Source organism: Lepidochelys kempii, chromosome 2 (genome assembly GCF_965140285.1).
Source record: "Lepidochelys kempii isolate rLepKem1 chromosome 2, rLepKem1.hap1, whole genome shotgun sequence".
Taxonomy (NCBI): Eukaryota; Metazoa; Chordata; order Testudines; family Cheloniidae; genus Lepidochelys; species Lepidochelys kempii.
The window spans coordinates 181960673-181987043 of NC_136381.1; the positions used below are offsets into that span (position 1 = coordinate 181960673).

The 26371-nt window shown below is 40.3% G+C and overlaps 1 protein-coding gene across 8 annotated transcripts in view; it reads left to right on the plus strand.

The window, feature by feature from the left end:
• DPY19L1 (dpy-19 like C-mannosyltransferase 1) overlaps nt 1-26371 on the plus strand; it is a 135282-nt gene that overhangs the window by 17077 nt on the left and 91834 nt on the right. For all 8 annotated transcript variants that reach the window (XR_012157446.2, XM_073332900.2, XM_073332905.2 and 5 more), the window contains 3 exons: nt 367-460; nt 17984-18041; nt 25395-25486. Coding sequence is in view for 7 of the 8 variants with exons in the window: in XM_073332900.2 (XP_073189001.1) it covers nt 367-460; nt 17984-18041; nt 25395-25486 (244 nt within the window). In the remaining variant the exon portion in view is untranslated. The remainder of the gene's footprint in view (nt 1-366; nt 461-17983; nt 18042-25394; nt 25487-26371) is intronic.

The following is a 26371-nucleotide window of genomic DNA, read 5'->3' on the forward strand; positions in this document are numbered from 1 at the left end:
GTAGGGAATAATGTCTGCAGACCCGGGTGTCATCTTTTCCTTGCCACCCCTTATGGATTGAACATGGCTCTTTTTTAAATTGCCTTTATTGTAGGAGAAAAGAGCTCACTTTTTATTTTTGAATGCCTTGAGATTGCATCTGATTCACACGTTTTTCTGGTGGTGCATTCCTCTTCCCTACTCCCTGTGTTAGCTTGGAGATATCAAAAGATAAATTATTTTTATTTTTCTCGATAGACATGTAGTAAGGTTACATGCTATATAACGTGTTATTCTGACTTTTTGTTGCTAGAATATACACATATAAAATCTGTCCTATTTTAGTATATTTTTGTCAATATCTGTATGTTAATTGCTGTTTGTTAGGATTGGGAGACCCTGCTTCCTTTTATGTTGCTGTGATCTTTCTTTTAAATGGAGTAATGATGTCATTGTTCTTCATATATGGCACATACCTCAGGTAAGACAGTTGAGCAGCAAGTAATTTCAATGGTAACAAGTTTTTCGTAAAATTATAGTGTTTGTAAACATTTTAATAACTCTTTAAAGTAAAAATGTGTTTTTTGGGATACTCAGTGAAGCAATTATTTTGGGGCATTATTTACATGTTAGTATTAAACATATACTGTTTTTGTAGAGGAGCTTGTTAATCCCTTAATTTGGATGACAACTAAGCAAATATGAGAAGATAAAAATATCAAGGAGGTAGCATTTGGAAATCAGTAAGCAGGATAGTATACATTTTTAATAATATTTGACATCATGACCTCAGTTATTAATGTAACACATTTTCTTTTAAAATGTAGTTGTTCAGTTATACCTCTAACCAAACCCAGAGTTTTAAAGTGCTTTGGCTGCAGCTATACTTTGCTCCTTTGATTTAAGCTTCTTATCTAAAAACCTTAAGACTGAGGTTTCTTTCCTTCTCAGTTGGTGCAATCTTACAGAAACAAAGAGTTGCATACATTTCCTCTTGTTGTGAATTTCTGTATTTATTTACAGTATCTGTACTCAATTCAGGAACCAAACTGGACTTGGTTTTGCTTCTGTTTTTTCTGTTGAAAATGATGTTCTTCCCTTTATTCTTATAAGACTGTGGTGCAAAAACAAATAATTGAGCGGGAGATGGATGAATTGGTCTCTTACTTCACAGATACCATACTTCTCTGCTCTTTGCTTCCCCCCTCCTCTCCTTCTGTACTCTTCTGAATATGGGATGGTGGTATAGAGAAAATGACTTGTTACACTCTGGGCACTCCCAACTACAAGTAGCTGCAATGAAGAACAACATTGGTACGAACATAGTAGTGAAAATGGGAAGTTGCCTAGTTCAGCTAACAAATTTCAGGAGTGATATTGTGTCTCCTCTGCTACAGTGGGTTCATCTGATTTTTGGTGTATATATTTGATATTGTAATGGATGAATGCAGCATGTTCTAAGACAACAGATAACCTTTACGTACAGGGGAGGCCTGTCAGGTTGAGGATACTGCAGGGCAGTTTAAAGTGAAATCCACATTTATGTTAATGTCACTCAAAGTTCATTATTGTCTTTTAAGTTCTCAGTATTTTGTCTCCTGAGTTGGACTGTGCTGGATGTAAATTCTCAAATTAGAGATTTAGTAGTGAAATTAAATAGTTTAATTTAAACACAAGCCACCTGCAGTTCAAGTTGTATAGAAGTTTATATTTCTGAAGTGTTTTCTATTGAGACACAAGATAGGGCAGGTAATATCTTTTATTGGACCAAGTGCTGCTTTTGAGCTTCAAAAAGCTGATCCTCTGGACTTTCCATTGTCATCTGTAAAGGAAGGTGGTATATCATCAGTGTTAAAATAATGCAAGAGAGAAAATACGATGCTCCTATTTTCCCTCTCCCATAATATAAGAACAGGAGATCATCCAATGAAATAAAAAAGCAACACACTTAAAACTGGTGAAAGGATTTTTTAAAACCTTCCCCTTTCCCTAATCAACCAACCAATTGAATTCATTGCTACAAGATATAGAAGCTAATAACTTGGTAGGATTCAACATTTTTATTGAGTATGAGAGCATTCATACTCTCATATATACATTTACACATACAAATAAAAAAAATTAAAGGTAAAGATGAATAAGGAAATTAAACCCTTGTTTCAAGGCATAAGCCAACCAGTAGCTACTAGGGATTATGAAAAAAAATTCCCCATGGCAAATGATTCCATAAATGTCCATTCGGGGTTTCTTGTTTTTTTTCCCTGAACCATTTGTTGTTGCCCTTTCTCAGAGACAGTATACTGGACTAGAAAAACCATTGGTAATCTAGTATGGCTATAATTTTTGACTACCTGGAGATTGAGGGGGCTTAGACATCTGCATGAGACATGAAAAAACAAAGGGAATCATGACCATTTTGAAGTGATTAGAATAGGTTGGGTGAGGTAATATCTTTTATTGGACCAGCTTCTGTTGGTGAGAGACACAAGCTTTCATGCCCCACAAAGCTCTTCTTCAGGTCTGTGTGGCATGAAAGCTTGTCTCGCTCACCAACAGAAGTTGGTTCAGTAAAAGATATTACCTCACCCACCTTGTCGTCCTAATATCCTAGGACTACGGATGGCTACAACTACACTGCATAGAATTAGCAGTTTTGGCTAATCAGTGATGGAGGAAGTGAGAGCAGAAGATCACTTAATCACCAGAAAAAGCTTATCCATCTTCCTCCATGCTAAGTTCTGTTCATGAAATAGTTCGCAGGAACCTTCTGGTTGTAGGATGCAAATGATTCTATTTGTGTAGGGTGTTCCAGAACATGAAGAACCTGGAAGCAGTGAGGTCTTGGCTGTCTATCTTTGCCGCTCTTTCAATTGACTGAAGAGTTGCTTTAGGATAATAAAAAGTACCTACTCTAGTGCCTGTGCAGTTTGTGGGGGTTTCAGTCCGTCTATACCTCTAGCCAAAGTGGTGAAGAACAATAAATTTAGGCCTTGTGTTGTACCTCGGAGAGCTACCACTGTTTGCTCTATTCCCTCCGCTACCTCTAAACTACAGCTTATTTTTATATTCTTTATGTACCTTGAATAATTAAATAATTTTTCTTTAATTAAATGTCTCTGTACTTCAGCGTAATGTATCTAGGAAGTCAAAATAGCAGTCCCTTCATTGCTTTAGTGCTGGCTCTGCCAGCAAGTGGCCAGTTGAAACTTACCTAATTAGGTCTTCATTATTTCAGTACAGAACACTCATAAATATGACTTACTTAATTAAACTAAAATTTCTAGGTTTCAGAAGCCTGGAGTATGCAGCTTCCAGCTGAAGGGCCTATTTTTAAGAGTCAGAAAAAACGTAATTTTGTGTCTCTGCTCCTTCAACGCTAGCCAGTGTTTGGTCAAGAGATCCACAGTGTGTATAGTTCCTACCCTTTTTTATGTGCATGTGTGTGCTGTCCCCCTTCTGCAACTTGTGCGTAGTAGTATGACATCGTTATCATCAAACCACCAAGTTAGCAAAGTCTTTAGTATAACCTTCCTTCTCTTCCTCCAATAAACACCTCCAATGCTCTCCCCAAACAAACCCTGTAGTAACTTTTTTCCAGGAAATGATTATGCTTACCAGCAGTTCAATAGTATTCTGTGCTTCAGTATTCTAAACTGTCTTCTCATGTGTTAAGCTAATGATCCCTTTAGGCATATATAATGCTACAGCATGCATAATGCAATTAGGAGTTGGTACTTACACTGCAGTATTATATCATGGATTGTTTACCTTCAGTATATTCCTTAAACTGTATTTATCTTTACTTTGCATAGTTCTTACTTTTAATTTGTTTTTTGAAGGCAGCACAATTGTTTCTTTGTTAACCATGTGTTTTTGATCTTGAAATTTTTAGTATTAATGTAACAGACAGGTTACATCTTAGATGCAGCATTGTGTAGTTCTGTAAGAGATTTATTTTTGTGACTGTTTCAGCACCCCGTTGATTTGTTTAATCCTCCTCACAGAGTTGTACCCGGAACTCATTGACTCTGCATGACTTGTGGTTTTTGGTGGCTGCAGGATCTTTGAATATTTATCTGATTTTTTTTTTAACCCCTAACTGCTTCTACAGAAGTTTTTTTAACTGCATTATTTTACTGATTTTTATTGTAACAGAAAATAAACTAGGATTTATCCTTTGGTCAGCATAATTAGTTTTTGTATTTTAAAAATGTATATTGCATAACTTAAGAGCTAGTTAACAATTGGACAGAAAGTATGCAAACTGAAAACACAAAGGAACATACTTTTACAGTTCTTGACCACAGTTCATGCTTTAAATGTTTAATATCCTGACCATTTTTACAATAATTTCCCAAGACATAAGTCCATGTTGTGGACCAATTTTGCAGCTTGCAAAATTTCATTTTTAAAATCCGCAATTTTTTGAGCTGTTTAAAGACAAAATGATTTCAAAATAACCACTGTTTATTCTTGGGCAGGTTTTATACTCTTGTAACTTCAAAACTCCCAAACTAATATAAATAGTACTGGTTTAAAAAAACATTACTTCAGAGCTAAACCTTCCTGTCTCTCTTTTGACCCACAACACAATTATATTTCTGAATTATAACTCAGTAAACCCTATTTTTTAGCATAATGAAGACCTTATTACTGTACGGCCCCACAAGAGGGCACTGCTGTAGTACTTCCATAATTTCCGGAAAAACAGATCGTACTATCTAGCTGCTTAACACTGTTTTTGTCCACATCAGATTATTTTTTAGTCAGTCTGTTTCAGTACTAGATTTAGTACTAAAGTTTTGGTGTAACAGTGTCCTACTTTAAAACAAATTTGTTTGGTCTGTAGGTTTGTTCAAGTGGTTTAATGTGAAGATGATTTTTGACAAAGAATACCAAGCTAACAGAGTAATCAAAAATGAGCAATGTTAGTATGGTGTTTATTTGCAACAACTTTGGTTTTTTGGGGGGGAAATAATAGAGGGAGTATAGAGTAACAAAATTATAACATAAAAGCAACAAGTATGGGGACCATTCATGGTCCAGATGAAGGTACTGGCAACAACTCACATTGACCTCAATGAAGGAGGCCTGGGCTTCTGTCACCAAAAAGTTTGATCTAGGTATTACCACGCTACTGTAACTCACTGTTCCTATTAATATAATACACTCACATATTAGTCAATTTGTGAGGAAATTCAGTGATCTGTGTGAGAAATTTCTTTGTTTTTCAGCTCAACTTTGTGACACTGAAAGTATTGGTATCAGGAGTCCATTTCAACACCCAGAAGGAAGTTTCCATCTTAGTTGAAACATTGTTCATGTTTGGAGACACAATACTCCTTTCCTTTCTGACTATTCTGCATTAGCAATTTCTTTTGAAATATTAGTGTTCTGTTGGACCCTGGCAGTTCTCTGGGATATAGCAGATAGGAGATACATTGTTCTTGGTGCATCAGTGAACTGGGTGTTGCTCTGTGAGTACAGTTTCACTTCAGTTACACGCTGCTGTTACTCCAAATAAACCACTGGATTTTATTTCAATCGAGTTACTTTGATGTAAAACTGGAGTAGTGAATCAGGCCCTTAAGTTCTTCTGTTGAACAAATGAAACTCTAGAGCCAACAAAAGTCAGTTCAGTCAGTTATAGGCCCCTTCTAAATGGTTAATCACAAAATGTAACTTCCATCTTAGCCTCAAGTTTTCAAGATGCAACATCTAAGAATTCCAAATGTACGTTGTGTACAAGAAATGTAAAAACTAATTTGTCAAGACCTTAATTATAATATTGGCTATTTCTCCTTAAGAGTGAAAATTAGGTACCAGAATCCTAGATTAGGTATAAGAAATCATTGACACAAAAATGCTAATATTGAAATGTAGTTGGTTGTGTTAAACAGAGAAGTTTAATTTTTTTATTATTGTTCCTTTTACCTCCTAGAAGGGAATGTTTGAAAATTATTTGGTGGCTTACTTTCAGATAAGTACTCAGAAAAACTGTAGCCTTTCACATTTTTTTGCTTTCCCTTTCAAATTGGTAATTCATCAGTTCAATTTAGAACACAAAACTAATATTTCAGTTTCTATCCCAGTTTTATAGGATATAAAATAAGGTATCAGATATTTATCAAAACATTTAAAAGCTGAACTTGCATACACTTATTCCCCATAGATAGTTTGTACCCTTCCCCTTAAATTTTTCTAATGTTTGCCTTGTAAGAATAGAATATTAAGCATAGGAAAGTGGTGGTGGTGGGGTGGAAAGGAAGAAGGGTTTTTTCTGTTGTATGCATGTTCTAGCAATATTCAGTTGTGGATATGACAAAATCTGAAGAGCACACACGCAGGTGTTTCATGAGAAGAAAGTGAAGGGTGAACATTTAAAATATTGTAGAAAAAGCATATTTAAGTAGCTCAAATGCAATTTTGTGTTTGGACATTTCATTACCAAATTTAAAAGAAAAATACACTTTCAGACAGCCTTTAATATTTTGGTTATAGTCTTTTTATATTTTATTAATTGATTTGTTTTCATTTACTTAAACTTCACATTATAACAGCAAGTACCCCCAGGTGTTAGGATATGTCAGACTAATGCTGATGGGATTGAAAAATTCACTCACCTATTCACAGCTGGTTAATAGAAGGCTTTTCTGAATGAAGAGGAGGATCATTGCCACCCCCTTTGCAGATTTATGTAAAGCTTTCATTAAAAATAATGTCTTTGCCTTCTGGTTGCAAAGATAACTTTGGAAATATTAACTGACTGAATATATACTTTATCATGCATCTGCAGCCTCCATACTTCTGCTACTGCTCATAGTTCTACTAAGTGAAACCTAATCAAAACCTTTTGTGCAGCGCTAGCAGTGATAATCATGTCAGTTTCACTCTGCTGCTTATCCTTGGCAGAGCAATGAGGAAAGGCAGGTGCTGGAGCTGTTCTTCAGTGAGAAAGATGCAAAATGGGGATTGGAAAAGTCCTGTACAGTGATGTGGACATGCCCCTTGTAACTGCCAGGCTGCTGTGGAAGAAAGGGTAGAGTTGTAAGACAGTGCCTTGGAGAAGTTGGGAATCTCTGATGTGGAGAACAGAAATGGAGTTTATTCTCTCACTCAGAAGCAGCTGTGCTCCCCCACCATATTTGTCCTACTTACTAGGCAGAGGCTGATATCAGAGATAGACAGCATCCTCCTCCTTCCCAAGAGGTAGGGAGAAGGCGTGTGTGTGAGAGGCAGAGACTGACAGATTTACTATTTTTTTGTATGTGTATTCATAAATGTGTCTTTTGTATTTTTATATAGAGAAGCCCAACAGTCTAGAGAGGAGTGTCATGATTTCATTAACCCTCTTTCCCTGTGACAAGGTGCTCCACTCGCTACTAGGCTTGAATGCCTTTGTCCTAGCACCTCTGGGAATTAGCTCATGTGGTCGATGACCCTTCCTACAGTTTCACACTGTCACTCCATCTCTCTCTCTGGTCTGTAGCTCGTTCCTGGAACCACAGTGTCCTGTTCATGACTTGGCCCTCCTGCCAGCTCACTCAGTGTTTTCCCCCCTTCTTGGATATAGTCCTTCATAGTCTCTGTCACTCCAGCAATGACTGAGGGAGTCTTCCAGTTCGCTGCCACACCAGTGCCACTTCCCTAGTAGAGGGTAAGGGAACCCAGGCCTGCCCTCTGCACCAGGTTACAGCCCAGGGTCCCTACAACACACAGCCAAGGTCTGCTCAGTCCCCAACCATGCTGTTTAGTCCCTGGTCTGAATCCTTACCTCCAGGCCCTCCCCACTCTTCTGGGTTTACTTGCTTCTCGACACCCACCTCCCAGGGAGCAACCATGGGCTACTTCTCTCTCTAGCCCCCAAACCTACCTCCCTTCTCCCAGGGAGTGACTGCTGACTACCTCCCTGTTGCCTCCTTCCTGCTATCAGCTTCCTGGTTTTGTAGAAGCCCTGCCTATTCCCTCACAGGTGACCTTCCCCTAATTAGGGCTTTCCTCTCAACCTTCAGCCTAATAGGTTAATTGGCTCATCTGGCCTCCATTAACCCCTTCAGGGTGAGTGTGGGGTGGATACCCCATCACATTCCCCAAAAACTTACACACACACACACGAATGTACAATGTAGTATGTACTTAAAATATTGTATACAGGGTGTTACTTCTGTGCCCAGTATAGAGTTGTGGAAAACTTAGATTTTCCTATTTATATTAAATACATATTGGAATATGCAAAAAGAAAAGGAGTACTAGTGGCACCTTAGAGACTAACAAATGTATTTGAGCATAAGCTTTCGTGAGCTACAGCTCACTTCATCGGATGCATTCATATTGGAATATGGTGACTTAAGTATCCTCAGATGCCACTGCTTTCTCGTTTGTCTTGTTTCCTTTAATCTTCTTTCATTATTCCTTTAACTGGTGAGAGAGAATTTAGCACTAATGAAAAGTACAGAAATGATGGTCCTGAAAACTGAATCCTCCATATAAGAGGTACAGCTAAAGCATTAACAGTACAAGATCCTTAACTGCCCTGTCAGCTTGCTTCAACTCTGATCGGGACAGATTGCCTTGTGATTGAGAGGGTTATTCTGTCTCCATGACCATTCAAACTTTAATCTTTCAGTTGAGACTAGTATCAAGGAGGTTTTTTTGTTTTTTGTTTTTTTTATTGTGGTGGTATTTTCTGAAACTGATACATTTCTGTCAGAATAGGTTGTGACCACAAAATAATTTTTGTGAAGGCCAATAAACAGGTCTTGGTGAAGTGGCAACATACAGCTGGTGTGTTGCAAAGTTCCTATCTCCCATTAACGTTCCTCAGAACCATGCATTGCTTCATCCCATCACTACTGACTATGCTATAAAATGTGAGTGTCTGTGCACATGGCTCAGTTACAAAATCCTAGGATTATTCTTTGCTTCAGTGCTATTGCTAGTTTTTCCTTTGTTTTAATCTTTTACTCATGCTCTATATATCACGAATGACAACACTTTCTTTCTCATTTCTGCTTGTATACCTTGTTTCACAGAAAACCATATGATTTAGTTAACTTTGGAAAGCCAGAATTCAGTGTTAATATCTCCTGAATTACACAATTTTTCCACAAGAAGTTTGCAAAAAAACCATATATTCATAGTGTTGGTAAAGTGCACATTCTAATTTCCATTTCTGATAATTTATAAATTGTAAACATGTTACTCAGGTTCTCGTTAAAGCAGTTTTTATTATGAATGGAAAATTACTCAACATTTTCAACCAGTTAGCTAGGAAAGTGGGGCCAGATCCTTCAGCTGGTATAAATCATCATAACTCCGCTGAAGTCAATGGAGCCACACCACTTGTACCTACTCAGCTGGACACTGCTTTCAGTCATAAATCCTGATGGCAAATCTTGTTGGTTTTTCAGATGAAGTCTTTGCTTTTTAGCGTCTGACTTAAAATATTAAGCAATTGACAGGTTTTGACTAGTATTCTTTCTCAAAATATATCCAGATGCCTTTACAAAGACATGCTATTATTAACTGTAGCACAAATTTAGTGTGGAAGATATTAATGTAATTTATAGATATTCAGCACTGTTAATGTTGTCTTTGTGCTGACTTCTATACCTTTTTAGTGTTTTGTTTGGATACATGTTTGTGAATGAAACTTTGAAGTCATTTAAGTCTTCTGTGAGCATTTATCATGTTCTATGAACTCTCAAATCTGTCTTCAAAGGAAAACTGTTTCCACTTTGCTCAGTTTAGCAGTCTCAATTTTAGAAGGTAAGCAATGCTTTGTACCATGAATAAACCTATGAAATAATTTTCAATATAATTTCAATTGGCAGGTGTTCCAGAACCTATGACTGGTGGGTGGGCATCAAGCTAAAAATGTGGTCTTATTTTTGACAATAGCATTTGGGGTCTTATTTTTGACAGTAGCACAATAGCTCCATTTTCTCTTCTCTCTCCTCTTCAATATTTGTTTATAACAGTCCCAGAAATAATTTTGTTTAAAAGTAAGATTTTATTTTCAATACAAGTTTAAAGCTTAATTTTTGGCAAGCAGGAGAACTTGTGCACCTACTTTGCATGTATGGTTGCAAATACAAATAGTATGTAGGTATATTTACACATGCCAATCCCTGATTTGTGGTAAATGAACATGCAAAGTAGCCACAAATATTTGTGGACCTTAGATCTCAGACTTCTGAGTTTGACATATTAGGCTAGTGTCATATCACTCTGTTATCAAAATGATGACTAACTGAAGCAGGTATAATTATTTATATTATAACTAGAAACTTTTAAAAAAATAAATACATTGTTTATTCATGCAGGCAAGACTTTTCTTATTACCTGAATTTTGACTACTGGATTGTGCAAAACAGTGCAGTTTTTAAGGCATCTGCATTTCTTCAAGAGCCTCTGTGCATTACCATGTGGGATTTGGTAACCCTCCTCTGGAGCTGCTTCCAAGTGCTGTGTCTGAGTGGTTTGGAAATGTTCTCATGAAAGGATGACAGTAGCACGCTACTGTGTATGAGGAAGCACCCTCCCGCCCCCCACCCATCTGCCTCATTTTCTTTGCTGCTGTAGGATTAATCCTCCTGATCCTAGTGACCAGATCTTTAATCTTTTTTTGGAAATAATAGTTTAGTGTAGATAGTTTAGGTAGTTAACAGATAAATATCATTCCCCTTTTCCCTTGGGAGCCTCCAGGTTCCTTTCCTGGGACTGTGCTGGTCCTTGAGCCCCATAAGGTCTTCCAGAGGGTACCTCATGCCTTCCTATTTTACTGGAATCTGACTTCCATGTCTGATACCTGTTGTACCTGCATGAATTGCAGTCTGCTGTGCCTTTATTGCCCAAACTAGAAAGCAAGGGATGAGGCTCCGGGCTCTTTTGACATCAATGGCTGTAGCCTGGGACTCTGACAGATCCATTGCTGGCAATTAGACCATTTCAGTGCTGAGATCCTCAACAATGGGACCCAAGACATACCCCCCTGTTTTGGTTTAGCACCACTTCTACCAATGGCTCCAGTCCTGAATCTCTCAGCTGTGTACAAGCTGTTGGTTTTGTGTGCCTCAGTAAATCTCCCTGAAAGAGACATGAGATTGAGCACTGGAGCAGAAACTGTTGCCACTTGAAGAAGTTGCCATCTCAGTACCAAACTAACAACAATTGACATGGCCACCCTCTGGACAGGTTGCAGGGCCCACAACTGCAGTCTGGAAGACCCATCAAAGGTTTGGCCAGGCAAGAAGAAGAGGAAACAAGGTCTTCCCAAAAAGGGACCCAAACAAAAGAGAGAACACTATCTATTCCCTCTCTACTACTGCTCAAAACCTGTGTCAATGGAATATTGACAGTTTTAAAGAATTGTTCATACTGGATATCTTTTGAGGCTTCAAGTGTTGTATTTTGTTGAACCTTCTCTTGCTACTTTAAGAACTTGCAAATAAAAAAAGGAGGGACTTAATGTAGGATGATGTTGCTGCAACCCCATAAACATTCTTCACCCGTGTTTAGTAAGACTTTCGTTCTACTATATAACACACTAGTTGGGTCATTTAGTAATTTTGAATGCTAAAATGTAAAAGTATACTACTGATTTCAAGTAAGGAATGTGGGTGAAGCTAAGCAGCAACAATTAAGATGTTTGTACACCAATGCAAAGAGCCTGGGTAACAAAGTGGAGGAACTAGATCTACTGTTGCAGGAAGTGAAACTAGATATTATAGGGATAACAGAAACATTGTGGAATAGTAGTCATGACTGGAGTACAGATATTGAAGGGTATATGCTGTTCAGGAAAGACAGAAATAAAGGTAAAGGTGGTAGAGTAGCATTGTATGTTAATGATGAGATAGACTGTAAAGAAAATAGAAGTGATGGAATGGATAAGACAGAGTCTGTTTTGGCCAAAATCATGTTGGGGAAGAAAGCTAGTAGAGGTTCCCCTGATGTAGTGCTTGGGGTATATTAAAGATCACAAGGATCTGATTTGGTTATGGATAGAGACCTCTTTAATGTTTTTAATGAAATAAATACTACTGGGAATTGTGTGATTATGGGAGACTTTAACTTGGCAGATATAGATTGGAGGACAAATGCTAATAATAAGAGTAGGGCCCAGATTTTCCTGGATGTGATAGCTGACAGATTTCTTCACCAAACAGTTGCTGAACCAACAAGAGTTGATACCATTTTAGATTTGGTATTGGTGAGTAGTGAAGACTTCCAAGAAGAACTGGTTGTAGAGGACAGCCAAAAGCAAGGAGTGTGCTAATAAAATGTGGATAACACGAAGTTGGGAGGTATTGCCAATACAGAGGAGGTCTGGAATATCCTACAAGAAGGTCTGGATGACCTTGTAAACTGGAGTAATAGAAATAGGATGAAATTTAATAGTGCAAAGTGTAAGGTCATGAATTTAGGAACTAACAACAATAATTTTTGCTATAAGCTGGGGACGTATCAATTGGAAGTGACAGAGGAGGAGAAAGACCTGGGTGTTTTGATTGATCACAGGATGACTGAGCCATCAGTGTGATGTGGCCAAGAAAAAGGCTAATGCAGTCCTAGAATGCATCAGGCAAAGTATTTCCAGTAGAGAGAGAGAAGTGTTAGTACCATTTTATAAGGTACTGGTGAGACCACATCTGGAATAATGTGTGCAATTCTTGTCTCCTAGTTAGACATAATCTTTCTTAAACATGGAACAGGTGCAGAGAAGGGAACAGATATGATCCAAGGAAAGGAAAACCTACATTATGAGAGAAGACTCAAAGAGCTTGGTTTGTTTAGCCTAAACAAAAGAAGGCTGCGGGGAGATATGATTGCTCTCTATAAATACATCAGAGGGACAAATACCAGGGAGGGAGAGAAATTATTTAACATAAGTGCTCATGTGAACACAAGAACAAATGGATATAAACTGGCCATTGAGCAAGTGTAGGCTCGAAATTAGGTGAAGATTTCTAACCAATAGAGGAGTGAAGTTCTGAAACAGTCCTCCAAGAGGAGCAGTGGGGGCAAAAATCCTAACTTGCTTCAAGACTGACCTTGATAAGTTTATGGAGGGCATGGTCTGATGGGACTGCCTACAATGGCATGTGGCCCATCGGCGACTGCCAGTAGCAAAAATCCCCAACAGCTGGAGATGGGACACTAAATGTGGAGGGCTCTGAGTTACTACACAGAATTCTTTCCTAGGTGTCTGGCTGGTGGGTCTTGCCTACGTGCTCAGCAGTCTAACTGATCGCCATATTTGTGGTTGGGAAGGAATTTTCCCCCAGGTCAGATTGGCAGAGACCCTGGGTTTTTTGGCCTTCCACTGCAGCGTGGGACTAGGATCCCCTACGGACGAATGGCTAGGCAGCAGTTCTGCAGAAAAGGACCTAGGGGTTACAGTGGACGAGAAGCTGGACATGAGTCAACAGTGTGCCCTTGTTGCCAAGAGGGCCAATGGCATTTTGGGATGTATAAGTAGGGGCATTGCCAGCAGATCGAGGGACGTGATCATTCCCCTCTATTCGACATTGGTGAGGCCTCCTCTGGAGCACTGTGTCCAGTTTTGGGCCCCACACTACAAGAAGGATGTGAAAAAATTGGAAAATGTCCAGCGGAGGGCAACAAAAATGATTAGGTGGCTGGAACACATGGCTTATGAGGAGAGGCTGTGGGAACTGGGATTGTTTAGTCTGTGGAAAAGAAGAATGAGGGGGTATTTGATAGCTGCTTTCAACTACCTGAAAGGGGGTTCCAAAGAGGATGGATCTAGACTGTTCTCAGTGGTAGCAGATGACAGAACAAGGAGTAATGGTCTCAAGTTGCAGTGGGGGAGGTTTAGGTTGGATATTAGGAAAAACTTTTTCACTAGGAGGGTGGTGAAGCACTGGAATGGGTTACCTAGGGAGGTGGTGGAATCTCCTTCCTTAGAAGTTTTTAAGGCCAGGCTTGACAAAGCCCTGGCTGGGATGATTTAGTTGGGGATTGGTCCCGCTTTGAGCAGCGGGTTGGACTAGATGACCTCCTGAGGTCCCTTCCAACCCTGATATTCTATGGGGCGCAGGACACTTGCACGTTTAAAATGATGGTGAATTCTCTGTAACTTGACGTCTTTAAATCATGATTTCAGGACTTCAGTAACTCAGCCAGAGGTCAGGAGTCTTTTACAGGAGTGAGTGGGTGAGGTTCTGTGCTCTGCAAAGGAGGTCAGACTAGATGATCATGATGGCCTGACTGAGCTTTTGGTACAGTAATTTCTCGCTTAACTTCGTAATTATGTTCCTGAAAAATGCTACTTAAGTGAAATGATGTTAAGCAAATCCAATTTTCCCATAAGAATTAATGTAAATGTTGGGGTTAGGTTACAGGGAATGTTTTTTCTCCAGACAAAATACTTATATATACACACACAGTATAAGTTTTAAACAATTTAATACTGTACACATCAATGGTGATTGTGAAGCTTGGCTGAGGCGGTGGAGTTAGAGGGTGGGATATTTCCCAGGGAATGCCTTACTGCTAAATGATGAACTAGCACTGGGCTGAGCCCTCAAGAGTTAGCACATTCTTGTTAATGTAGCCTCACGCTCTACAAGGCAGCACGGATGGAGGGAGGAGACACAGCATGGCAGAGCAAGATGGAGACGCAGCCTGTGTGTGTGTGTGTGAGTGAGAGACACACACACACACACACACACACACACACACCGTGTGTGTGTGTGTGTGTGTGAAAGAAAGAGAGAGATGCACATTGTCTCTTCAAGTTGAGACAGCAGCTGCTGCCAGAAAGTTCCCTCTGTCCTGAGCCCTGTCGAGTTTCCCCCTGCTGCCCCTGCTCTGTGGAGATGGGGTATAGGAGCGGAAGGAGGGGGACACCCTGTCAATAGCACCCCTCTTACCATCCTCCTCTGCACAGCAAGCAGGAGGCTCCTTGGAGCAGGTCCAAGGCAGAGGGCAGGAGCAGCAGACGGCAGTGGGGGATGGGACAGCTGAACTGCCAGGCAATTGATAGCCTGCTGGGTGGCTGCCGCACAGGGAACTTAGGGGAGCTGATGTCCACTCTGGTTCCAAGCCCCCACCAGCTAGCTCCAACGGGCTGCTCTTTCTGCAAGCAGTGGACAAAGCAGGTGGCTGCCAAACAACGTTATAAGGGAGCATTGCACAACTTTAAACGAGCATGTTCTCTAATGGATCAGCAACGTAACAACTAAACAACATTAACCGGGACGACATTAAATGAGGAGTTACCGTACAGGTTTTCAGTTAGGTTTTCCTACAATCTGTCATTGCTGAGGAAAGATGTAATTTAGCTTATAGGCTGATGGTTTTCACATGACTCCACTCCCATGGAGCTCTGTGTGTAGTATATTCCATTTTGAAAAAATGTGAAAGAATGATGGGAAGGCTGCAAAGTCAAGCACTCAAAAGTTAGAAAATATCAGTTTTCATGTAGTCAGTGCAATCTTAATTCTGCCCCTTGTTCATTATGGCAATCTAATTACATCATGAGACCCCTGTCTCTTTCAAGGCACAGGATGTACTGTGCTTAGCAAAGGAGGCAGCTGTTAACGATTTATCTTTGTCCTCAACATTCAGTGTGTGGATCCCATGCCTTATTTACTTCACACCATCCAAATGCTGCAATGAATCTGACATTGATTTTTTTCATGAACTTTTCTGTGGTGCCCATTAGCGTGGCCACCTGAGTGCCTCCTACACATTAATGAATTTATCATCTTAATACCTCTGAAGTAGGGGAAGTATTATCCCTCATTTTACAAATGGGAAAATGAAGCATGTCATATCCTAGCAAGTGCCACTCATGAGGGCTGTTGTGAGTAAAATCCAAGTCTCTGCTGCTCTGGATTCTTAACAGGTGTTTCAGGCTTCCCTCAGTCTCAGTAGGCTACAGCCCTGTTTCCTCCTTTGGCTCCTCTGGCACATTTCCTGGGCACAGGCTCAGTCTGCTATGCTTTCATGGAAAGGGAGCATCTCAGCTCATCTGCCCTAGACCCCCAGGATGAATGCTGGCCCCTGAGATAACCCAGTTACTTAAACATACCCTTCTCCAAGGACTCCACCCAAAAGATGTGAAGTTTCTAGTTACATTTTAACTCTCAGGAATGTGCAGCAGTTGTGAAACAGTGAACACACACACATACACTGCACAGGGTGTAATACATTTATGCTCTTTACTTAATCATGTAAAGCACCGGAGAATACAGATCATACAAAATAATAAACATCTGAAACCACAATATTCCTCACTAGCTCTCCCTTCCTTTGTGAGCCCTTGGGGAACCATGCGGGTCCAGAAGGCAGCAGGCTTTCTAGAAGGCCCCTCCACAGACTATCCATATGCAACAGCCTGCATTTCTCTTGTATACCCAGCTTGTGCAACCGTCCTCATTCCCCAGGCTTCCTCTTCCTGTCACACTCTTTGTTCCTGTGTGTGTATGTTTAAACCTTTCCTGGTCATCTGGCCTGTTCTACTCCTGGTAAGTTTGCACTGCTTCTCCCTTCCCCTTCCCTTCTGAGGAGTCAGCTAACATGTTTTTTCTAAGGGTGCAGCTTTCCCATTGTCCCAGGTGTTTGCACCTGAATAGGGTCATTGATAAGGCTAAGATTTAGTCATGGGTGGGTATATGTAGCAAAAGTCATGAACAGGTCACGGGCAATAAACAAAAATTCACAACCTGTGACCTGTCCATGACTTGTACTATATACCCCTGACTAAATCTTGGGTGCCCTGGAGAGGGGGCGCTGCAGGTCATCGGGGACAGGGGGCAGCCTAGGGGCACCGTGGGTGCTCAGCGGTGGCCCAGGGACACTGCAGATGCTCCGGGGTAGGGGGGCGGCCTGTGCTGGGGTGGGAGAGGAGGGAAGGGTGGCCTGAGACTGCCCCAGTAGTGGCTAGTCAGTCACACTGGTCACTGCAGAAATCATGGAGGTCCAGGAAAGCCACAGAATCCATGACTTCTGTGAATGACTCGCAGCCTTAGTCATTGAGTCCTAAACACTCTTCATGGAATCTGTCTTGTGTGTACCTGCTGCAGGACCTGTCAGCAATGGTAGATCTACATACATATAGGTACTAATAATACATCAGTTTCTTGTAATAGAACTTCACAATATGAACCGGTTTCAGAGTAACAGCCGTGTTAGTCTGTATTCGCAAAAAGAAAAGGAGTACTTGTGGCACCTTAGAGACTAACCAATTTATTTTGAGCATAAGCTTTCATGCATTCGATGAAGTGAGCTGTAGTTCACGAAAGCTTATGCTCAAATAAATTGGTTAGTCTCTAAGGTGCCACAAGTACTCCTTTTCTTTTTACAATATCAACCAGAATTCATAAGTTGTACAGAGAGAGTCCCAATTCAACACAAGGCACAGATTCAGACCAAAATTTGCAAAAGTGTCCACCAACTTTGAGTGCCCATTTTTTGGGTGCCCAAACTCAGACACCTAGGACCTAATTTTTTTTTCCCAGAGGTGCTGAGAATCTGCAGCTCCTATTGACATCAGCTGAAGTTGCAAATGCCCAGCAGTTCTGAAAAGCAGGCTCTGGCTGGATCAAGTTTTGGGCCCTCAGAAAATGAGGAACACCTAATTAGTTGCTGCCTCTAAAAATGTTGGTCTAAGAGGGAAGCCTGCAGCAGAGCTAGGTAACCAGATTATTCCACTGGATGTATATTAAAGGAAAATTCAGAGGAGTTCTGCAGGGAAGACATACAATACAAGGGTGCAGAAGAAGGGTGGACTGTTCTAAAACTAATATTGTTTGCCTATCTAGACTCTTAACTGGTTTACATTGTAATTCTCTCTTCTACCTCCTCCCCTCAAAATAAGTAAACAAATAAAAATGTCTGTCACAATGTCTGTTTAAAAGTGAAAGATTAAATATTCTGGGGTGTGGACACATCTTGTGAATTTGGGTTTCAGAAGATATTACTTGAATATTATGAAATTCTGTTGCACTCACTTTTCTTTTTCTTTTCACAGTGGGAGCCGTCTAGGAGGCCTAGTTACGGTATCGTGCTACTTTTTCAATCATGGGGAGGTAGGTCTTTTAGACTTCGAAATTTTTGATTGTTTTAGACTAAATCAGGTGTGTGACTTTTCTTTTAAAAATAGAGAATGCCTGTAGTTTACATCTCAACATGTGCTTAAAGGTAAGAAAACATTATTGAAAAGAAAAAAATGTAGTATTTTGAAAGTACCTCTGAATGTAAACTTTTTGTGGTATTTAAGATGCCATTATAGATAGAGCTTTTTTTCACTGAATTTCAGTTTTAATTTCCCATATACCTACGTGTGGATGAACTCTTTATAGAAATCCCCTACTTTAAACTCCTTCGTTACGAAACATCAATCTCAGTAACTAATATTGTGCACTGATGTCATTTATCTTTCAGCTAACTATTTTTAATGAGGGAAGGTAGAACATATAAGAAATGTTGGAACCTACAAACATAAATACTATTTAGTCATTTCTTGTTTTCTTAGGTTGGCTTAGCATTCTTGGTTGGTTTTGTTCTACTAATGCCCTTAAACTGAATTTAGATGAACAGCATTCTTATTGTCTAATAATATAATCCAAGGTTTCAGGGTAGCAGCCGTGTTAGTCTGTATTCGCAAAAAGAAAAGGAGTACTTGTGGCACCTTAGAGACTAACCAATTTATTTGAGCATAAGCTTTCGTGAGCTACAGCTCACTTCATTGGATGCATAAAGTGAAAAGTACAGTGAGCAGATTTTATATATACACACAGACCATGAAAAAATATACATTGTAAGGAGAGTGATCACTGAAGATGAGCTATTACCAATATAATCCAAGTTTATTTGAATATAATTATGAGAGCTTTCCATCAAAGTGTAGTTGGTGGTTTTTATTTGAATAATAATCTTCTGGCTTCGCTTTTCTTCCCCTTAAATATAAAAGAGATGGTATTGGAAGTGGATTGTGGAGAAATGTAGTCTGATGTATGTGTCAGGTTGAGATTTTAATTGCACAAAAGTCAGGAAATTAAAAACTGATTTCCATCTCCACCCAAGAAGTAAATTGGTTACTGTATATACACTGTATATTATGCATAACTCTGTATTCAGAAGACAATACTATGTGTGAAATCCTAGCCCCAGTGAAGTCAGTGGGAAAATTCCCATTGACTTCTCAGGGGCCAGGATTTCAAACTATGTTTGCATAGTTATTGTTGCTGTAAGAATGAAAACTGTAGCTTTGAACACCATCTCTGGCGCTATTAAAATGTGTCCCTAATGTTGCATTAACTTTCTTGTGCCGAACATAGTTGTTTAATGTATATTCATACGGTTGTATTATTCTATAAGGCACTTAGACCACATTTTCAAAGGTATTTAGGTGCCTAAGGATGCAGGTAGGCACCTGGTAGAATTTTCAAAAGCATGTGAGTAGGTGAGGTGCCTCACCAGCATAGGTGCTTTTGAAAATTTCACTAGGAACCTGCATCTTTAGGTACCTTAACACCTTGGAAATGTGGCTTTGACCCCTCTGGTCAGTAGACATTTCACAAATAAATGTGTTCATTCTGATGTCTAGAATATTTATTTCTCCAATTTGTAAAACTGCACCTTTCAATCTCGAGGTGCATGTACAAACCTCTAAAAATCACACTATCACTGACGCAATGAGAGTGAGTTTGTTTGACAGCCACCACTGTTGCTCATCAGTATCCTTTCAAATACCTCTTCTAACAATCCCTCATAGTTTTAGAAAACACAATATATCTTTCTTAAGAAACACACAAATGGAGCAAGTTTTATATAGATTACAATATCATTTTAGTTTTTGAAAGTAGATAATGAATACTTAATAGATAATTCAGGTTCAGATAGCCACAGTTGAACTGTATTTTCTGTCAGTATACTGATGTTTAGTCTACTATAGCCTCTATCAGGCTACACATCATGTAGAAACTGTCTACGTCTATGCAGAAAAATAATGCTAAGCTTTTGAAAAAAGCTTTATTCCTTTAGAAAATAAACATGGGATTTTTTTTCCACCACTATTGTCATCTCTCTTGTGTTTTGAAAGAATAAATGATTTTAAGTGCCCTTTGGCTGTGTTTTCTGGTTTTTTACTGAGAAACGTGTGTTCTTCTTCGAGTGATTGCACGTATGCGAACCGCTGTAGGTGTGTGCACCCTGAGCACAGTCACCAGAGATTTTTCCCTTAGTGGTATCCATCACGGCAGCTCAAGTGTCCTCTGGTGCCGTGCGCACATAGTGCAGGTATAAAGCGGCCAGCCGATCTTACGCCCCCTCAGATCCTTCTTACTGGCCATGACAATCGCTGGGACTATTCTTGCTTCGGCAAGCTTTCTCAGTGGTCTTCCTTTTCCTATAGTTGTATATAGTTGTAAATAGTCAGTTTTTAGTCAGTTTAGTGTAGTTTGTGTATCTCATTTAGTTAGCAGAGTTTGGTCTGTTACCTGGTGCCGAGGCATGTCTGGTCGCTGGGCTTCAAGCCCTGTGCTTCCTGCAACAATGCTATATCTCCAACTGATTTGTACGCTACTTGCCTGAAGTGCTGGGGAGAGGCTCACATCAGGGACCACTGCCAGATCTGCTGGGACTTTGTCTCACACAAAGAAGGACCAGGAGGCCAGGGTGAAGTTTTTACTCATGGAGGCAGTGTTGAGACCTTCCTCCAAACTGAGGAAGTCAGATTTGGCACTGAGTACCTTTTTGAACCTGTGGGGGTTTCCCCTCAATTACGGGATTGTATTCAAGATCCTGCTATTTGGTGGCCTCCGAAAGAAGAGCACTACCTCCCCATCAGGCAATACCCAATCCAGACTTGGATGCTGAACCCAGTGCTGAGTTCCATGAACTGGTTCTGCAGGACCCTCCAATGTGGAAAGGGAGGAAGAGTGTCCTCAGCTGGTGCTGGCCGCCTCCTCCTCTGTGAGGCTGTGTCAGGAGCGGGCATGTCACCTCCCCAGGATGACTATAGGGCTCACCAAGAGGTAGTGAAGGAGTCCTCCCATAATCTGGTTGACATTTTAGTGGTGGCAGGCCCATCAGAAGTAGCCCTGCCTCTTAATCAGGCCATTTTGGACCCTGTTAAAGCCCTGTGGCAGACTCCTGCTTCCCTTCCCCCCACATTAAAAAGAGCTGAATAGAATATTTGTGCCTGCCCATAGCTATGAGTTCTTGTGCACTCATCTTCCCCCTCCGCACCCGGCTCCCTGGTGGTACCCGCTGCCAATGGAAGAGAAAGGCAGGGTCATCAAGGTACAACACCAAAAGCAAAGGACCCCAAGAAATTGGATTTATTTGGTAAGAAAGGTTTATTCTACTGGGGGGGTTGCAGCTCTAGGATTGCAAACCAGGAGGCCTGCTGGCCAGATCTGACTTCAAGATGTGCAACACATCTTGAAGAACAGCAGGTACGGAAGATTAGTAATTGTTTTTTGCCTGACTTACCTTTGTGTCTTGTTGTTCAGATTGAATCTAGTTGCCATATGGCTCCATCCTGAGTTGAAATTAGTTTTGCCTTTTCCAGTTTGCTCAGCTGAGCTTGGTAAAGGTCTTTGAATATGTTCAACTACATTTAATTGCATTAGCGCTTCTTTAACTGCTTGATAATGGATGTCAGATCTTATTGAAACAGTCTTGGTTTTTAAGATTAATTAAAAACCTGAGGAGCTAAATGGCTAATACAATATCTTTCAAATGGAAGTTCAAAAATAATTATTCTCTGAAGATACCATTTGTGCAGGATTCTCACTTGTGTGGGACAGGCACAACTTCTCAAGTTCTAAAAATGTCTGATTCCTAAGGGTAGCAGACAGGTATAAATGTGCCGCACCCCACCATGCAAGTTAACCATTGTCCTTTGACTTTTCCAATTAGTTCCTTCTACAGAGGTGCACACAGAAATTTTTCACATAGTTCATAAAACCAAACCCCTTTGTGTCTGCCCCATCCAGGCTTCCCCACCACTCTTCTCCTGGCCAGCTCTCCTATGTGGGCACTCACCACATCTCCCTGTACTAGCAGGTCTTGAGGCTGTCACTAGTGAGTCCTGCAGGCAGAGCAGGGGGGACACAGCCGCTGGAAGTGGGACAAGGCTAAGCAGGCCCCTGGCGGGGGAGCCCTGATGCAGGAGCCAGCCCCATGGCTGTAGTGAGGAGGAGCAGTGCTGGTTGCTCAACTGCCCACTCAGTTTTGGCCCTGAGGCCCGTCTGTCATGATAGAGGAGCCATGGGTCAAACCTCAGTGGCACTGTGACCCCCATGCACCAGATTGCAATGCTGCTCACTCAGTATTGGTCCGATAGTCTGCCTCCCTGTCATGACAGGGGCTGCAGGGCCAAACCTGAGTGGGCATTGAGACAGCCAACACTGCTCCTTCTTGCTGCTGCAGTGGGCCTGGCTTCGGTGCCAGGGTTCCCCACTGGCACCTTGCCCAGCCGCACCTTCCAGCAGCCTGAGCCCTGGGTGCCCTGCCAATGGTATGCTCTGTGTGTGACATGCATACAGCTGTGGGCATCACTGTCCTTGACCACAGATTAACACTGTTATAGCTTCAACAAAATGCTAAAGGAGTCACATACGTGTGTGTGGTGTCTGCGTGTTATATCAAATAACTTTTGGCATAAAATAAAATATGCTGCTTTGGGCTATCTTGAAAAAGAAACATTTACCTTACAGCGATATTACATTTCAAGCATTGGAAAATGGCATAACTCATGGTAAAGTCAATATAGCAATAAGGTAAATGCTCCCTTTTTTTGGTTGCTCATCCTATGTATCACTTTTTGCTTTTACAGCTTTTTTCCTTTTTCCTTTCTATATCTTGCAGGTTAGGTACATTTTAAGTGTGGCTGTACTCTGAAAAATAACTAAAAAATGAAAGCACTTAACAGTATTTGTGCTTTTAACATAATATCTACTTACTTCACCAAAAAATAAGCATTTACATGTTTGTGCTGCAGAGCCAATACAGCTGAGCATGAGCGTGATTCAGTTCCTGCTTGCTAATTCTTAAAAGAATTGTTTACTAAGTTCCAGTTGATTACACCTGTTAAAAATCATTTGAAGACTAATGGGGTTATACAGATATTACTGAGGGTTTAATTTGAAGGTAATCTGGATGAATAGTTGTAAACTGGGGAAATAATTTGCTCTAAAGATCCTTTTTATTACTTTGGTGATACAAGAGTAAGAGAAAATCCAGGCTGACCCTGATCAGGAGTTGTTTGCATGGCTGACAGTTAAAATAAATAAAAGGGCGAGAAAAAAATAAATCTGTCAATTGAACACATTTGATTTGGAAATTAAGGACAAACATGGAGCAGCACAGTATTGTGTTTAGTCACTATGCTGAGTGAAACTGCACTTTAAAATGTTTTTCTTTTCTTCATATCTTTTCAATAAACTGTTTCTTATTTTCTAGTTTTGCTTCCGTTTCAACAGCTTGTTCCTATCACTCCATCTGTGTGTGGTTCCTTTTTTCAGCTGATGTTTTAATATTTCATAATCATTTTCATTCCTTAAATCTGGGTTTTGTTCTCTTCCCTTGATTAAACCACTTCCTCTGTTTAAATTCTCTACCTCTCTCCTTCCTCCTTTGTACAGCATCTGTCCCTTGAACTCTGTGTCTTCCTGTCTTGCGTGTTAGCAGGGGACATCTAACAACTTAAATTTGTTCCTCCACATTCTGCCAAGTTTGAGCTGCCTTTGGGCTCGTACTCTGTTTCACTGTTTTCTCTGATATTGGGAATTGCTGCTGTGTGAGAGCACAGCATATTCAGCACTAATTGGCCTCTTAAGTATGATTGGAAAGTAATATGTCAAATTTAGGTGGGAGCTTAGGCCCTTGTTGGTTGCGATACACATACTCTTGCTGCAGATTAAATACTACCATAATCTGTGCAGTCTAATCAGTTATTAATCAAGACAGACATAGATGGGGGTAGAGAGAAAATATTGCTGATACCTAAGTTAACATGAGAATAAAAGTCCATAGAAACCCTTTGATTGCTACCAGCAGTTCCTCAGTAAAAGTCTCGGTACTAGTAAAAGTCCAGCAAAGTCATTCCCCTTCCATTGCCACAGTAAATGCATACAAAGGAGAAATGTTTGTCTGTTCAAGATTACTTTTAAAAATGTTGGATGGGAAAATACATACCTGATAGGTTTAATTACCGACCGACAGCTTTCTTCTAGCTTTGCTTGTATATTTCATGTAGTTATTAAAAGGTTTTATATTTAGATACTGTATTGAATTTGTAGTACATCTTACAGCAGGTTCTTTTCAAACAAAATTTTCTCACACAGTTAAATTGCTTATGTATAGGAAGGAACATCTTTCAAAAGTTGAAGTAACGTGAAGCCTGTTGTGTATAATTGCACAATAACATTAATTTGAAATGGAAAAATGCTGCAAAGAAATATTCAAGTTATATAAAGTTTTAGTTAACTCCTGGGTGGAATTGAATTTTGAAAACCAAGGATCTCATTTCTGCAAATCCTTGTGTAGGACTGAGCCTAAAGGCTCAACCTAGCCCATATGCGGTGGCACAGCTACATGCTTTGCTACCCCAAAAGCATTCTGGGAAGAAATTGTGGTTCAATCACAATTGGTTTGCCTTCTCATCATTTGCTCAGCGATGTGGGGGAGTAATTTACAGCATCCATATAACAGGTACACTTAGTTTCAGCTGCTCAATGTTACTGGCTTATGTGTTGGTGAACAGAGCCAAGTTTCTGTACATTCCACACAGCTGTTGGGTGCACAGTCTCTGCTTTCTTCTCTCCATGCTTAAACCGCAGTGTGGGAGACCTAACAAAGGCACACAAGTGTGTTGGCTTTTCCCTCACGCTGCTCCCCTTATGTGTACTCTTATGTGTAACTGCATTAGCTAGTCACAATCTTGCTGTTTGAGTAGTCCTTATTCACATGCATAATTCATTGATTTCAGCGAAGACTGTTTTTGTAAATAAGGGATTGCAAGATAGGAGAACCTGTGCTACTTTGGCATCTTTGTTCTTGGTGGACAAAACTGCTCCCAAGCTGTCAGATTTTTGTTATTGCAAGAGTAAGATATTGTTCTTGCTTTAGTTCTCTCATGTCAAGAGGAGGAGCCAGTAGTAGTGGTTAAACCCCCCAAACCCTCTCCCCCAACCGTTAGAGACCCGAAGCTGCATCTTCACTCAAGCATGCATGCTCCTTCCTTCCATCTCTTGTGTTTTGTTTTGTGACACACTATTTTATTGACTTATGACTGAGTCTTCATCTAGTTTGTTTTTGTACTATTTCAGTTTCCGTAGTTGATCATTTTAAATCATAAATGCATTGCTTTGTGGGGAAAAAATGAAAATGTAGCAGAACATACTATGAACTAATTTAATTCTTATTTTCAGTGCACACGTGTGATGTGGACTCCACCCCTCCGTGAAAGTTTCTCATACCCATTCCTTGTGCTTCAGATGTTGCTTTTGACCTACATTCTCAGGTACCAAGTATCAGAGGGGTAGCCGTGTTAGTCTGTATCTACAAAAACAATGCGGAGTCTGGTGGCACCTTAAAGACTAACAGATTTATTTGGGCATAAGATTTTATGGGTATAAAAACCCACTTCTTCAGATGCACGGAGTGAAAATTACAGATACAGGCATAAATATATATTGGCACATGAAGAGAAGGGAATTACCTTACAAGTGGAGAACCAATGTTGAAGGCCAATTTAGTCAGGGTGGATGTAGTCCACTTCCAATAATTGATGAGGAGGACCCCACCACACCAGCCACACCATCAGAGGCTCATTCATTTGTACATCTACTAATGTGATATATGACATTGTGTGCCAGCAATGCCCCTCTGCCGTGCACATTGGCCAGATCAGACAGTCTCTACGTAAAAGGATGAATGGACACAAATCAGACATCAGGAATGGTAACATACACAAGCCAGTAGGAGGACACTTCAATCTCCCTAAACACTCAATAACAGATTTAAAAGTAGCCATACTTCAACAAAAAAAAAACCCTTCAAAACCAGATTTCAAAGAGAAACTGCTGAACTACAATTCATTTGCAAACTTAACACCATCAATTTGGGCTTGAATATGGACTGGGAATGGTTGGCTCACTATAAAAGCAATTTTCCCTCTCTTCATATTGACACCTCCTCATCAATTATTGGGAGTGGACTACATCCATCCTGACTAAGGGCTTGTCTACCTTGGCAATTTACAGCACTGAAACTTTCTCGCTGAGGGGTGTGAAAAAACAGTGAGGCAAGTTGCAGCGCTGCAAAGGGCCAATGTAGACAGTGCACCAGCACTGGGAGCCACACCTCGCATGTGTGTGTGCGGTTTTTTTTAGAGCGCTGGGAGAGC